At 44.2% G+C, this 16,959-nt stretch overlaps 1 protein-coding gene across 1 annotated transcript in view; it reads left to right on the plus strand.

Annotated features, from left to right (window-relative positions):
- The window catches only part of LOC147718734 (sodium- and chloride-dependent neutral and basic amino acid transporter B(0+)-like), a 746,574-nt gene that overhangs the window by 362,111 nt on the left and 367,504 nt on the right, over positions 1 to 16,959 (plus strand). The window contains exon 8 of the mRNA XM_086966771.1: positions 1,951 to 2,179. Coding sequence (XP_086822897.1) covers positions 1,951 to 2,179 — 229 coding nt within the window. The remainder of the gene's footprint in view (positions 1 to 1,950; positions 2,180 to 16,959) is intronic.

Genomic DNA, 16,959 nt, shown 5'->3' on the forward strand with positions numbered 1-16,959 from the left:
CAAGGAGGACTGCTTACTGCATCCCAAATATAGTAATTTTTAGTTGCCTCTGATAAGAAATCCCCCTGTGTGGTTTATACTTTTGTAGGGAAAATATATTTTTGACCAATAAAATAGCTGAGAATAGAATGCTGATTCCAACAGTGAATTGAATGCAGATGGAGAAATCAGCAAGATCAGCTTCGCCCAAAGAGTTAGCCCTAAGCTATCATGAACGTTGTTTTTGTAACATGGCACGTAAGAAGTAAGATGGTGGTTTACAGCAAAAACAGTTGCGTTAATTGATAGACATTGTTTAACATCAGAACATCCACTTGTAATGTTCTTTTTTACAATGTACATAGACAAGAAGGCCCTGCAAAACATGTTGGAAACAGGACCACTGTTTCCTAACCAGGAACACAGAGAAAAAACTTAGCACAACCTATTAGGTTGGGGTCTGTATACTTTAAGGATACACTTAAACTGATAGACTGTGGGTTGTCTAAGTGGGTCATGAAATTTCAATGATCTGGGAAAAAACCTGACGTTTGTATGTTGAGGAGCAGATCTTAGTTGAAACTTTGGGAGACAGGTTATTGTAGTCAAATGAAGTACAGCCTTAACCTTAAAACTATTTAAATGTATTGATATTATAGAAATCAATGAAGATATGCTCAGAAGACTGAGGGTAAAGGCACCTAATGAGCACTGCAACTCCATCTAGTATAGGGTTCTCTGAAGGATAACTGAGAAGCTACTCGTAGCTCTTCAGCTGCCCATGAGTAGCTTCACAATGTGTAGCCCAATCTGGTAAATGAGAAGCTTTTGTTTAGTTGGATTAGGTAGGTTTCTAGAATTGAAAAGGATGAATCTAAAAGTACAAAGTGTCTATTTTAAGAACTGACGAGTTAATGTTTTCAGCGGAAATATATTTGAGGCACATATATAAGTAGTAATTAATTCTGCATTGGCGACTGTTATTGCTGATGTTCTTACTTAGGTGCCTCGGGGCATTGTGTATATGACTACTGTGACATGAAGTGTCAATCAGAGTAAAATTGATAAACCTTTTTTCACATTATTGATAGTGTCCTTGCCTGGTGCGCTGAGGGGATCACTGCTAGCAATACTGCATGCAATAGCTAATCATGGAATCTTTTCTGAAGTTTTACTATTGTAACAATCATAATTTGTACTAGTAACCAGAGGTTATTTTTATTGAGCATCAGTATCTCTTAATATAAACAAATGTAGAGATTCCTCATCTATGACAAAGGCAGGTAAAAAACATTTGATCATTCACATGGACCAAATTCTCACAAAAATTAGGAAGTGTCCATCCAGCAACATGTGGGTGCATATTTCACAACCTGCTATGAGTGTTATGGGATGGTCCACACAAACAAATACAGATCTTTCCATATTGTGAAATTGTGCTATAAACTCCTGGTGCAATTTCTATATGTCACATTTTTCAAATTAGGGTTTACAACAATAACCCTTTTCTTTCCCCTTATAATATGTCCTCTTCCTATTCATCTGCATAGTTTCCTTTAAAAATTTGACAAATACTGAGTGCAAATAATTTCTTTCCGTTTAAGAATCCCTTTAAAAAACATTGGCATATTCCAAGTAGGTGCAGGTATTTATCCTTGATAAAAATTTGGGCCTGATTTTGATCTCGGCAGACAGGTTACTTTGTAACAATGGTGACGGATATCGCGGCCGCCAAAATATAAATCCCATTATTTCCTATGGGATTTATATTTTGGCTAGTGGGATGTCCGTCACCGTTGTGACGGAGTAACCTGCCTCCCGAAATCTAAATCAGACCCTTTATTCCCAGAAGTCGGTTTGGTGTTTTTAGAACTAAATATCTCATTAATCATTTTACTTCATCTATTAAAAAAGATAAACTACAAGCTTTCTCCAAGATTTAAAGTGCCTCATGAAAAACTTTTCTTGTAGGTTTGGAAAGATGCTGCAACCCAGATCTTCTACTCTTATTCCATTGCATGGGGAGGTCTTATGACATTGTCATCCTACAATAAATTCAACAATGACTGCTTATTCGATACAATCTTCGTTTGTGTTGTAAACAGTGCAACGGCTATATTTGCAGGATTTGCAATTTTCTCCATCTTGGGGCACATGGCTCATGAACTCAACATGCCAGTTTCAGAGGTGGTAGATTCAGGTAAGTGTAATGCTAGTTATCAACTGCAAGAACACATTCACCAGTAGTGAAGTATTAAATGTAATCAATGAGTCATTTGACATATTCACTGCTCACCTTTTTAACTTGGAGGAGCTCTGTAAAACTGTGTAGAAAAAATGACTAATAGTAGAGGTAGGACATGTTGCATGTCTCCTCTTTAAGAGTATGTATGTATGTATCTATATATAAATGTATGTATTTATATTGTATTTCTAAAGTGTTCACCAAGCCAAAACGCATCAGAGCGTCAAAGACCAGCAAACTTGCAGCTACTTGATTAAACTATTGCATAATTATGCCTTGTGCTCTTTTCGTCTTCTTGTCAAACATAAAGGGTTTAATTTAATAATCTTGCAATTTCTCTTTACAGAGATATAGGTAATTTTGATGTTATTGATTCTTTTTTTTTCTCCGTAAAAAGATTTATGATATTTTCAGAAATGTTGCTGAGTATATTAGTAAATGATCCCCTTATTGGTCAATTCTCAGAACATAGGCAAACCTGCTGGACATTGTGTAGTCCACAAAAAGTTGATCACAAAGGGCTTTTCCTATTCTATTCATGCGTATGGCACTGCCACACAGATCCTTACACTCAGTTATTTTCTGCAGGGGCGTGGATTTGAAAGAGAAGCCTAAGTGAATGTACAGAGAAAGTGTAGATAGCAACTCAGACTACCCTATGAAGGGCTTTACAATTTTATGGGCTACATGTAAATAGGAGGGGCTCCAAATATGCATAATACAACTCCCATACACCCAAACACTACTTACACAACCCATTTACAATTTGAAGGAATCAAGAAGTCCACTCAATATAGACTACACACTTCCTATAACGAGGGCCAGTTGACATTCATGCCATTGTGGTGCAGGTAAAAACACCGACTGTCACTAACCATTAGTTATGACCTGTTCATGGAAACTGTAGTCACACATCAGTAAAAGAGTGCCACTTTAGGTGAACAGAGTCTAGCACTTTGGTGAGCAAATTACAAAAGCCTGTGGAACACCTGTTAGGGGACCAGAAACAAAAGTCTTACATAAGAAAACATAGTGGGTCAGTCAGAGTAAAAAATAAAGAACAGCATGTCACGTGACCACTGCACCAGAGACTTTTGAACTCTACATTGTTAAGCGGTGCGCCTGAGTCGCACTACTTTTCTCGAGAGTGTAATTTACTGAGTTATATTTCAAAATATATAAAATATTTACATGTAAACATAGGTACTATGAATTACCATTGTGTGAGTATAAATTAAGCATGCCATATGTGTCTGGTGTTCAGCATTAATATGACAGATAATATTTGATGTGAGTATATGCAATGTAGCAAAACTAAGAAAATTATGAAACATATTTGAGTAGAAACATTATGACTACAAATGTTAATACATGCAATTTTCCAGACGCCGTAAAAATATTGTGGAAGTATATTAGGAATACATATGCGGGCAACTAACACACTCTCTACTTCATGAAGAAGATACAGTTAAAAGTTATTAATAAACAATGAAATTGAGACTACATAGCAGTTGAGTTGATAGGAATTTCCAATTTAGGTTCTAAATGCATATTTTTTATGTCTGTTTCACTGGCATTCATAGCCATACTTTGATAGTACCTAGGATGAGCCAAAGATTTTACTAAGAAGGCCTCTTTTACTTCCACCATGTTGCAAATTAGTCTTTAAATATCTTTGTAAACGAATCAGTGTATGAACATTTGTGATTTTGGCTCTTTGTTCCTTATCTTACATTGACAGCAAGGCAAATCAACTCTGTCGAACGATCATGCTTCACGTTCACCGCTCATTCTGTTTTAGTGAAACTGTGCCCTGAGTTTCACCACAATCTACAATTTTATTTATTTATTGAATTGTGTTTTTTTACAGCTAGGTTCACGAGTGCTTCACTGTCAGTGTGAAAAACATATGTAGAAAAGAGAGGTGCAAACATACGTACACTTTGAGCATGAGCAATGTTTACAATTTGATACCACGTTTGTGTTCAATATTCTAAACTTGAAGGACCACTGTTTCTGGGCATTTTTGTCACAGTTTGCTGTTGGGTGAGTGCTACTCAGCATCAGCGCAATGTACAAATAGGGTCCACTTCTTGTTATCCCTAATTCTACCTACCATAAAGACCAGGCCCGTACTGGCCGTTGAGGGCACTGGGCAATCCCCCGGTGGGCCGCATGGTTGGGGGCCGGTTTTGGGCCCCTGGGGCCGTTTTTGTTACAGGGTCGTTATGCTGCAAAAACGGCCCTGTTACAAAAACGTCCGAAAACCGGCCCTGTCACAGAGCGCGGTCGCACCTCTCCTCCCTCCCCTCTCCTCCCGGAGGGGGGGAGGGGGGCCGGCCGAGCACTTTGCCAGGGCCGGTTCTGGTTCCCAGTCCGGCCCTGATAAAGACACAGAACGTTAGGGCTATCAAGCGAGAGAAACAGTAATAGGGAAGGAATAGCAAGGAATGAGACCTGTAAAGGAAATTGAAAGAATCATTTTCAAAGTGTTCCTGACTCATCAAAGAGAACTACACCACCATAAGGCTTTCTAATTCCCTTGCACCCTGCAGTCAATCTCTCATGAATTACAGAAGACTCTTCTATGCAGTGATTGTCAAAAAAGGTCTTACTCACTGGATTTGTGGAAAGAAAAACATAAACTACATTAAAAAAACAAATAAAAACAAAGAGTATGTTTAACACCAATGCATTCATTCCAGAATCATAGATATATACTTTTGTCAACATTTCTAGAATCTTCATACATACCACAAACAAAGCTCTAAATTGAATATATATTTCCATAGGAAATCTTCAATCAATTATGATGGTCTGCTGAATCAGTCTCTAATTCCAATTTTCTTGGTTGTTTGTACTGGTATTATGTTGGCTGCAACGGACCTATTAAATATAAACTATGCACAAAACATATGGTCTTCAGTAATTAATTCTTTCTAAGTTAAGAACCAAGGGGTCCATAATGATGGCGTGCAGACTTTTTCCGCCCGCCCCAAAAATCGGCAAACAGGACCACCCGCAAGAGGTGCGGTGGTCCTGCAATGGCAATTAGGATGCCACCACCATGGTGGCGGTGGCATCCTGCATATATTGCATTGTGGCAGGTGGTGCTGTATGTAGCACCCGCCACAATTCAATATATGCATCTTGTGCATTGGCATGCACAACATGACAGGCACCGCGCGGGGCCTGCCACCTTGTCCATGCCAATACCCCCTAAGTACAGCCCCCCACACCTGTATGCCTTTCCATGGCGGCACTGTCGCCATGGAAAGATAATTCTCCGCCTACATCATGATATGGATGCTTGTGTCTTGCAGACACCGCCACCATATAGTGTCCAGTTTCCTCCCGGTTGTGAATTCGACCGGCGGAAAAGCGGTGCACGGTCTTTCCATTCGCCGCGGTACTTCCGCCATACTAATATGGCAGGGGGAGAACCGGGGACATATGGCAGGCGGCTCTCCACCTTAGAGCCAGCAGTGACCACAGCCGGCCCGGAGGTGGCAATCCGCCTGCCAGCATAATGGGGCTCCGAGTTGGATAATTTCAAGGCTTCTACTTCACAAGGCACCTCAATGATATTAACTTTTGAAGAATTTTTGTTCATTTTGCAAACTTTATGAAAATGCCCTCTTGTTTTACATTTAACACAACGTTCGCCAAGGGCTGGACGATGTGAAGCATTACCTAGGTGAGCCTAGGTGAGATTCAGGGGCACATCTGTAACAAAAAGTGTTAGTTTTAACAGAATTGTTTGCAAACTTATCCTTAGCTTTAACAAAATTAATTTGGTCAGGATCATTCACTACATTTGCAGCCAGAGAAGTAGAGGGAGAGACAGATTCTTCACCCATAACCCAAGAAGACTCCACAGAACGTTCAGTGCTCTTTGCTACCAACAAAATGTCAGCCAAAGATGGGTCTCTATAGCATAAAGGTTTCTCTTGAATCTTTCTAAAAAAACAAACATATACAAATTTGTCCCATAAGTAGGGATCTAAGCAGGGCCGGACTGACTACCGGGCAGTTTGGAATGCTGCTGAGCTGGGGGCTGATTTAAAAGAAGAGGGGGCTGATTTCATTCATGGAGACATGCGTGTGCTTCGAAATAATGAAAGCAAAACGAATTTCGTTTAGTACACGCAAGTCCCCATCAACAAAATCAGCCCCCAGCTCAGCAGCATTCCAAACTGCCCTGTAGCCAGTCCGGCCCTGGATCTAAGGACTTCTGAAATTGCAGTTTGTTGCTAGAAACCTTAAAGCTGAAAGATATTCTTCCATCGACTTATCCACAGTTTGTTTTCTTTTAGCAAAATGTAACCTTTCCAATAAGATACTTGGTTCTTCACAAAATGTCATTTGTAACCGTTCTTTTGCTTCGAGGAACACATCCTATTCACTTTCTTCATCTGTAGGAGCAGGTACTGTAGGTAGATTGTCAAAGACTTGCTGACCTTCTTGCCCCAGTTGGCTAAAAAAAATAACTGCTTAGTGTTTGGGAACATACTCATCTGCTCCAACAGCAACTAAAAGACCTCACCCATTTTGCACATTTGATAGGAGGTTTCCCTGGGCGTTCTAGAAAAAGACTTAAATGAACTAAAGAATTTGCTGACACAGATGTTATGCTGAGCAAATCTGCAAATACAAGTAATCAAAATAGGCTATCCAAACAATGCAATGTGAAAACACTGAACAGGGAAATAGTACCTGCAAAAACACAGTATAGGGAAATAGTACCTGCAAGTTTTCCAAGGGTGTGACTGTCACTGAAAAGTAGAATGCAGAAACAAAGGTGTGCCTTTCACTATCAACTGATGAATTAAAGGTGTGCCTGTGATAGTGTAACAGGCAGATTATGGATGACTGAAATAAACAAGAAAGCTACACACAATGACTCTGGATTGTATAAAGCATTCCAAGCACTAGCAATGAAGGAAGTGTAAAGGGAAAGAACACACCCCTTTGAAAATGTGAGCAACCAATGCGATTCGCCGAGAGACAGTCATCCAAGTGAGCGCCCAATCCTCTTCATAGAGACAACGTTGATATGAGAAGTAAATCACGTCTGTAACAGCCCAGCCGTTCAGGACGTTATGTAGCCACACCTCGTTTTCACAATTAAAACAGCCGCAAGAAAGGAAAGGATCAGGAAGCTAGCTGCCGATCAGCCAATAGTTACTGCCAAGCCGTGGATTCCTAATATACACAAAAAACTCCTAATCATCGCCAAAACGTTGTGTGGGTATTCCAGCATTACCCCCAGGTCCCTTATGTCCTCGTCCCATTCATTAACATATTGGAGATAACCATCTCCCGACAGAAAAAAAGAGCAGAGGCATGCTGGGACCCTAATACTGCCCCTCCCACCGGGAGTACATAAGCAGTACTTACCCAGCATCCTGTCCGTTCTTTTTTTCTATCTGTCGACAGAATGGACGGGGTGTGCTGTGGCGCTGCTCCTGCTGGGCTGGAGTGGTGTTATTTTCTTCCTTCCCCCGCCCAGCTGCCTGGTTGTGCGGGCTAGGGGGTTTCCTGGTCTGTCCCCTGGCCTGCCGGGCTTGCTGGGGGTCATGACGATGATGGCCAGTGTGCTGCTTTGCCTGCAGGCCCTTTGCGGCTGGTGCGCCTCCCGGGTACTTCAGGGTCACGTGCACGTCTTCCAGAGGCTGGACTGGTTGGGAGATGTGCCGCGTCTGCTGTGTGCCGTGACTTCCCGCTGTTGGGGTGGGGGCTTGCTGCTGGTGGTGTCCGGCCCCTGCCCTGGGTGAGTCCCGCATAGTGGTTTTTGCTTCTTTCTCCACCTTCTGCCCGGTTGGATGCTGGGTGACCGAGTCCCTCTGCAGTTGCAGGGGGTAGAGCCTACAGTGGTGTAGTGCTCCTTCTGGCTGCTGCCTCTGGGTTCTGCATGGGTTAGTTCTTCCTGCCTTTTCTCCATGTCCACGCTCTGTTCTGGCCCCAGTGTGTGGTGGAGTTCCGTTCCCGAGGTGCATGTGATGGTTTCTGTTCGAATGTGCACTGGGAATTCTGTGAGGTCACGTTCTTTTATAGGGTGACATGGCTACTTCCCTTTCTCGTTAAAGGAGAGTGGGGCTGTCTTCCTCTATGGCATTCCTAATCTACGGCAGTTCTTTCTTGTTTTTCTGTCGTTACTGGGGTGGAGGTAGTCTGACGGCTAGTGCGGTCACCCACGCGGCTGGGGTACGAGGTTCGGATCTCGGCTAAGGCGCCCTTCATTCTGTGTTTCTGGGCAATTCACTTGTTCTCCCCATTCCTCCCACCAGCTGTCCTTGGTTGCTGTTGCTGGCCTTCTGCTGCGGGGCTCCTGTGCCTCCTGGTGGTAGTTTTGTGTGCCTCTCGCGTGTGGGGAGTGCATTCTGCAGCTGCCTCTTGGATGTTGGCCGCTGGGCTCCTCCATCTTTTTGGGTGCTTACTGATCATTCCACTCTGCTCCATTCTCCCCTCTGCTTCTCTAGGTTGCTTCCCAGGCCCCTCTTTCCGGCTGGGCTAGGGGGGTTTCGGGTGCCCTGTGGTCGGTGGCTCGGTCCTGGTTCCTGGCACAGTGGCGCCTCTTTATTGTGTGAGGTGCCGGTCTCCATTTTTGGCGGGTTGGCCGTGGCCTTGTTGGGTGGCGGTGACTCCTGGAGTTGCCGGGGATTGTGCCTAGGGCCTCCTGCTTGCGCTGCATGCATTCCGCCGCTGCACTGCTTCCCCGCTTCTGCCCTCATGTGTTGGTCTGCGGGGCTGGTTCTTGCCTGTTTGGGCTGTTCCTCATTCTTGTCTCCTGCCCTCCTGGGTGTTCCGGGTGGCTGGGCTGATGTGTGCGGTGCTGCCGGTGTTTTGGTTCACTGTGTGTGCTGTCGTTTTGGGCTTGTCTCTCCTGTGGGGGCCTGGTCGCCTATCTGGCTCTCTGCTCTTTAGCAGCCTTCTGCTCCCGGGCTGCCTCGGGCTGGCCGGGCTGGCGATGCACATCCGCTGCCACTTGCAGCGGGACTGTGCCAGTTTGTCCCCTTAGCACTTTTCCCTCCTGGGATCTTGTGTTGTGCTCCGTTGGGTGACTGTGGGCTTTGTTGCTCATCGCTGCTTTGCCTCTGCGGTACATGGCCTCCATGGGTGGTGTGACTGGGGTTCGTGGTCCTCTCTTGGCCGTCAGCTCGCTTGTGCTTGCCCTCTCTTGGAATCCTGGTCCTGCTGGGGTCTGCCCGCTTTTCTGATGTTCCTGCGCAGTCCTGCTCCTTGGGGTGTTGTTGGTGCAGGTGCTGTGGTCTGGCCTTTAGTGTGCTGGGTCCATGGGTCAGCTCTCCATTCCCGGGGGTTCTTGCCTGTGCTGCAGGCTCTGTTCCTCTGCTGGCGTCCAGTTGAGCTGGGTTGTGTATCCTGCTTGACTGTGTCATGGGTTCTCTTGTTTCTTTCGGTCCCCGTTTGGTGGATGGGCTCTCTTTTGGGTGCCTTGGCTTCCTGGCCTCTGCGGCCTTTCTTCGGGGTTGCTCCTTATGTCCGTTGGAGCTACAGGTTGTCCGGGTTCTGCTGCTGCTTGGCCCTCTGCCTTCTCCACTTCCTTTGGTTTCCGTTTTGATGGCTTCCTGTGTTTTGTTTTTCTTCCGGCCATCTGATTGGTTGGCGGTGGGGTGATGGGAGTCTCTGTCGGCCTCCCTGACCTTTCCTTTGCCCTTGGCTCTGCATGGGGTCCTTCCATGGGCAGGTTGGGCCTGTGGGTCCCCCTGCCTAGGTGGGTTGCTTGGCTCAGGTCCTGGCTTCCTGGTTCCTTGTTCGGTTGTTGCCCTGGTTTTTGCTGTCTCTTGGCTCCTCTTCGGCGATGGCTGGGGTAGGGCCTGAGGCATTTCGGGTCTGGGTGCTGTGTGACCTGGGGCCTTTTCCGTTGCTCAGGCCCTTGCTGAGTGCTTACTTTATTTTTTTTAAATTACTTCACACCATTTAGCACTATAAACCCAACAACTCACGCATCAAAATTATTACGCAATTGGTATATTTAAATTTGTATTAATTAATTAATTAATTAACAACGCGCTTACCTTTGGACCGACCACCATGAGGGAAACGGCTTTATTCTGCACTTTGCACTTTCCTGCCCAGACCCTACCTGCTCCTCCGGGGGTCAATCGCTTTGTCGCCGTACACCGCACCGCCGTGAGGCAAACTGCCAGGCGGGTGCGGTCATCGACTTCAACATCCAGCAGACACTGCGGGGGCACACATTGAGGATGTCATCAGAGGGCGCCGGAGGCCCTCTTAGGCAGCACTGCCCTCCCACAGCGTGGGATGCGCTCGGGCGTGCCCGGGCCAAGGGCGGGCCTGTCCGCGCCCGTCAGAGGCCGGGCTGGGCAACCCCTCTGACATTTGCAATTTGGGATTTAATTGAAAGGTACTGTGGCAGTAGCCATTTTATTTATTGATATTCATGGAAGCACCTTAAAGTAACTGCAGTTTGCACACTATTACCCTCTTCTTTGCTCCTATCCGGTCTGGACTCCGAACTAAGCACTTTGCACTTTGTATCGCAGCATCCTGTGGGGCTCGCCAAGCGTGTACGCTTGGCCTACCTTGAAACCAACTGTATTTTATCTTGTTTTTAGGAACTGTACATCTGGTTATACTTAAAAAGGGTTTTAAAGGTTAAAAGGACTCTCGATAGGACTGAAGGTCCAATTGTTTAGCAAGGCTAAAAGGTTTGTACATTTTAACGCAAAGGTCCTGCTAGCTATCGGGGGAGAAATATGGGGAAAAGGAAGCAGGCTGCGAGTCAGATATCTAAAGCGCCTAGCAAACATAGAAAGATAAACATGACACTATTACATTCTTTAACTGGGACTGGTGTTGATATTGAGTGACAGATTACTAGTGTAGAGGAAACAATAAATAATGAATCTGTAATTCCCCATCCCAATCAACAACAAGACCAGGTGAGCGAATCGAGCACCGATACCTGTGGTATTACAATGGTTGGGAAAGAGACATTAATTAATGCTACTTGTACACAATTCAACAATGGATGTGTACAGGAAATCCCTGATAATATCCTAAATGTTTCCTCAGAAAGTAATCAAATACCTCCTCATAAGAAAAACTGTAATTTGCCAAAATCCCTGGCAGTTCACAACTCTAGTAGAGACATTACAATAATACATCAGGCCCCGGCCCATACCCCAAGATCTTCTAAGACCCAGACAAAACAGTCAAGTGGGATCGGACCTGGGCAGGAGCAAAACACAAACGGACCAGGCCCCCTTGAGGGGTAAGAAATTGTCAACTGATACACATAGCGAATTAGCAGAAGTCTGTAATGCTATAAAAGACCTAAAAGAATCTGTGATGCAATCCATCATTACCCTTGGCCTAAGATTGGATAAAATCAAACTTAGCATTGGGACCATCTTGTCTTGGGGGCAAATCATAACAATACACCACGCAAAGATGTGGAAAACTTGTACCCTCCGGTTGGATATTTGCAGCCAGCTTGGCCCAACACGGAATCCATTACAATTGTAAATAAAATAACCCAGGAGGGTAGTGGGCGGGATGAGGGCCAGGATCAGCGACCCAATATTTTTAACCTCCCTGATAAAAGTTATACCCAGAGTGAAGCGGCATAGGGTCTTACGTACCAGACGGAGAGAACAAGAAGCCTAGGGAAGAACAAAGAGGTGGTGTAAATAGCAACAAGGGGTCAACAATGTTTATGGAGAGAAACACAATGGTCAAATTTTAAATCTCCCCCCAGCGGCGACACCATATACTATTGTTTTAGTCAATGCCCCGCAACTTCCTACTGTAACTGTGGAAAATGGGCCGGCATTAAGAAACAAGACTATTAATTGGCTGGGAAATAGGACAGGTCTTACAAATGCCCTTTTTAAAGAATTTAAGATGGTGAGGAGGGTGGCATGGGTGGACAAGTGTACTAAATCATATTAAGGAGACTGTATAGTTCTATCATTAGGCTCACCGCAACTAGTCAGGGAAGTCCTTTTAAGAATGCATTATTTTAATTTACCAAATTCTGGCATCCAAGTTCTTTTATAAACCACACTTTGCCAATAACCCAGTGTATCATGACGAACCGGGACGGAATCAAGACGGCCGTGTCGAAAAGTTTTGCCCCACTTACTTCCTTAGACGAGAACGATTGATGTCCAATAGATAGGGGTCAATATCTACACAGTAACATCCCTAATATGGATACCGTGGTCATTACCCCTCTAAAGAACCAAGGCCTAGAAGCACAGATGGAAGAAATTACAGGTACCCCAAGTAATTTCAATGTCCAAGGAAGTGGTAACGCGTGCCTAACTGGAAATCAAACAGGTTTATGTTGAATTCTTTTTTGGAACGTGGAAGGTCTAAGGAATAAGGTTAACGACCAAGCTTGGCTGACTTTTATCAATAATTTTGACGTCCTAACTGGAAATCAAACAGGTTTATGTTGAATTCTTTTTTGGAACGTGGAAGGTCTAAGGAATAAGGTTAACGACCAAGCTTGGCTGACTTTTATCAATAATTTTGACGTCCTGTGTCTCCAAGAGACCTGGGCGGTAGAAAGTACCCATATAAATGGGTATAAGACATTTCAAACGCCTGCCATTCAATCATCTTGCGGTAGGCCCAAAGGAGGGCTATGTATGTTCATTTCTAATCTACTGGCCACACATAGGAGCAAGATGGTTAGCTCAGAAAACTTTTTTCAGACTGTCCTTTTACAGTTGGATTGTAATTACGCCCTGTTACTTGTCAATTTTTACAATAACATCGAAACTGGGCATTTGGGCGTCTTATTAGAGAGGTTAAGTAAAGACATTGCCTACTCGGAGCCAAAGCCCAACCTGGAAATTATACCTATTTGGGGCGGGATTTTAATACAAACTTGTGCCCAGCGGGAGGATCTGGGAAATGTGGTTTAACTCTGAATGACAATGACCCATCTTATCACTTCTAACACACCATCAAGGGCGAGTTGCTAAATGAAGTTATGTTTAAGAATGATCTGGAATTTTCAAACCGTCTGTGCATGCCCGCTGTGGATTTTGGTCATACATTTATAGGGAGAGGTGCCAACACTACTATTTATTTTATTATTATTACAAATCGATTTGTAGGCCTTACGAAAGCCTACACCACTCACCCAAATTATATGAGTAAGCACTTGGCCCTGAGTGTGAATATAACAATCCCAAGCTGGGTGTCAGAGAGAAAAGGTAATAAATTAGCATGGTTACAGGTAGGCATGAGCGAATTTTGCGGATCTCGCGTTCGCGAATTTTGCGGATTTGCGGATTCGCAATCCGCAAAATCCGCGAATTCCCGCGAATTTGCAGATTTTTTTTTTTTTTGTGTTCGCCCGTGTTTCTGCCAGTTCGCGAGGGTTTTGTACACTTTCGCAAATTGCGAACTTACCTGTCGGGTTGCAAGTTTCGTGAACTTGTTGTTTCTACGTGTCCAGCCTGTTTGGGACACTCTTCTTCATCACTGCCACTCTCTGTCACCACTGCCACTCTCTGACTACTCATGCCACCCTCTGGCCCACCCATGCCACCCTCTGTTTCATCACCACACCCTCTGGTTGTCCAGTGTACATTATTTTCGGCAAAGCAAAGCACACCTTCCCTGCCTCAAGTGACCTGAATTAATTTGGGGCTGATTAATGTGTCACGGAATCTTTTTTTAGCTGGCACCTGCTTCCTTAGTGCGCCCTGATTAGTGATCTTTTGCACTTGCTAAGTGCTTTCATTGTTGCAAAATTAGTTACAACACCTGCCCTGCCCCAACTGACAATAATGAATTAGGGGCTGATTAATGGATTTTAACTTCCAGCCTGGCTCCTGCTTGTCTCCCTTAGCTGTAATTCAGGACCTTTGTGGCATAGGTGTAACTATTCTGAGGTTCAGAGCAGGGTCACATAATAGTTTCAACTGGCAACTGAACTCTGGAGGGGCTCCTCAGGAAGCACTACAGGAAATGGCTACTAATGATGAGCCTGAACTTTTGAACCTGGTAAGTAGTTACTTTCAGTTTTGCTAGGATCGTATTTCTGCAATTTTGCACTTATTCGCGGGGCGCGAACTCACGTGAACTCACGCGAACAGTGCGAGCAGTGCGAGCAAAATCCGCTGCTCGCGGATTTGCGGATTTTGCGGGAGATTCGCAAATCTCGCGGATTGCGGATTTCCCGAAAATCCGCAAAATCCGCGAGCGGAACGGATTTTCCGCCCACCCCTAGTTACAGGATATTACACTGGGAAGGAAGAATGGGTGTGCGTTGGGGTAGCAGGGACACAAAGAAACTGAGTACAGAAATAGTGGTAAGGCATTAGATCCCATTTTGATATGCTTAAGTGATAGCCCTACGCATGATGAGGTTTTAACTGCGTTTAATAGTATCACGGGGATTGTTACAAACATTCTGTTCAAAGAATCCAAAGGCTCGCCTAAAACAAAGAAAGGTTGGTTTGACAAAAATTGCACTCTAAGCTATAAAAACGTAAAAACTGCCTTACAGTACGAGGTAAGAGACACATTCAAGATAAGAGCATGTAGGAAAATGTATAACGAGGCAAGGAAATACAGGATTTCAGAAATGAAAGATAAGGCATGGAAGGATCTTAGTGAAGCTGCAGAGTCCAATGATAGTGCAAAATTTTGGGCAGCAGTAAATGCATCCTTTCTTGTGAATATAATTGACGCACCAGCCATAGAGTTAGCGATATGCGAACAGACTTGGATTAATTTTTTCTCTAGTGTATACACAAAGCAGAAGCCCAACAAGGCTAATCTTGAGAGGCTTGAGCTAGTGAATGCTGACCACTCATTTATTCCTATTAAACTTGAAATCTCGCTGCAGGACGTAAATGCCACAGTTATTGCTAGCAAGAGTGGAAAGCTGGCCGGTCCTGAAGGGATACCGATGGACCTCTACAAGTCAAACCTGGAGGTCTGGGACCCCATTTTAACATGGGTATTGCAAGGATGCTGCGAGAGAGGATTCATTAAATCATGGTCCAAATCTATTATAGTCCCCATTTTTAAAAAGGGCGATCAAGATGATCCTGCCTGCTACCGCCCAATATCTTTGTTGGACTCTCTGATGAAGGTGGCAGGCAGGATTATCCTAGATCGATTGCAGGGATGGACCGAAGAAAATGAGATTTTAAGTGACGTCCAATATGGGTTTTGGGCCAGTCTAGGTACAAATGAGCAGATTTAAAATTTAAGCATTTTAATTGGCAAATATTCTAAGGCAAAAGTTGGGCAGTTTGATTTGGCCTTTGTAGACATCTCTGCGGCTTTTGACTGCGTACTCCACTAAAAGTTATAGGGGGTGCTAAAGGAACTAAAGGAACTAAAAGTTGACCCTGTTTTAATTCAATTTTTAAGGCATCTTTATACTGGAACCACGGCAAAGGTCCATTATGGAAGCATGGGCGAGTGCACTGCCCCATTTAAAATAGAACAAGGCAAAAGGTAGGGATGTGTGTTGGCACCACTCCTGTTCTCTCTATGTACAAATGCCTTGGAGCAGGAGTTGGTGTCACATACTAGGGACCCGCCATATGTAAGTTCCCGCCCTATCGCTTCCCTCCTTTACGCCGACGACGCTGTCCTTATGACCCGCAGCCAAGTCGGCTTACAGAGGGCACTTTCTTTTTACTCTATATCTATGGATAGGCTTTGCCTTAGATTGAATGCTAAGAAAAGCTTTGTGATGTCCTGTGGGACAACTAAAAACAAGATAAGAAAATTTCAGGCGGGGGGGAGAGAAGCTGAAACCACCCATTCATTTAGTTATTTGGGCGTGCTTTTTGACAGGACAGGTTCCTGGATACCAGCGGTTAAGGCCAGGAATTTATTATAAATGAAGTCTATAGCGGCTCTTTTTTTATTTTTCGAAAAAATTAGGGAAAAGGTCTTTGGAAATCATACTAAAGATCTATCGCACAAAATGCGTGAGCATAGCTCATTACGGAGCGGGAATTTGGGGATTTGGGGATTCCAAGACTGTACCCTAATCCAGCGAACGGAAACCGCTTTCTTGAGGTCCCTCTTAAGTGTCTCAAATAGTGCATCAGTTTTTAACTGTCATTCCGAGCTGGGAGTTACACATATTTCTGACCGGATTAGGGCCCAGCCAGCTCTTATACCCGTAAAATTCTATGGCTGAATTATGATGAGAACTTTATGCAGGATATTGGCCATCCCGAATATTTCTCCCTGCCTAATAGTCTGAACACCATTAAACACATAGAGTTCAAAGTAATCATTATGGCTCATCTAGAAGATAATAGGTTAGCTTTTGCCATGAATAAACCTACAGTGATCTATCATCAACTGAATATAACCACGTGTAACATTCAACCATATTTGCAATATGTCCCGAGCAGATATGAAAGATATCTCTTTACCAGATTTAGATTTGTGTGTTTCCACCATCTAATCTCGTATCCAAACATCAACGACTGGTCAAGAGAGTTAAGCCAATGCCCGTGCGACAATGTATCACAACAAAGTACGATTCATGTGGTTTTATTCTGTAAGTTGTATTCCTCCGAAAGGCAAAGATGGTTAAAACCATTACTACAAAAGGGAGGGTGGAGGCAATGCCTTCCTGCTTTTATTTATTTGCAGATGTTGGACAGCTTTTACTGTATTGGCTCCATGGTGGGTTTCTTAAAGAACGTAATTAGAACCAGGAAAGCAAATAACCAGTGAATCCCGGGAAG

This window comes from Lissotriton vulgaris, chromosome 4_1 (assembly GCF_964263255.1).
Source record: "Lissotriton vulgaris chromosome 4_1, aLisVul1.2, whole genome shotgun sequence".
In the NCBI taxonomy this organism is placed as follows: domain Eukaryota; kingdom Metazoa; phylum Chordata; class Amphibia; order Caudata; family Salamandridae; genus Lissotriton; species Lissotriton vulgaris.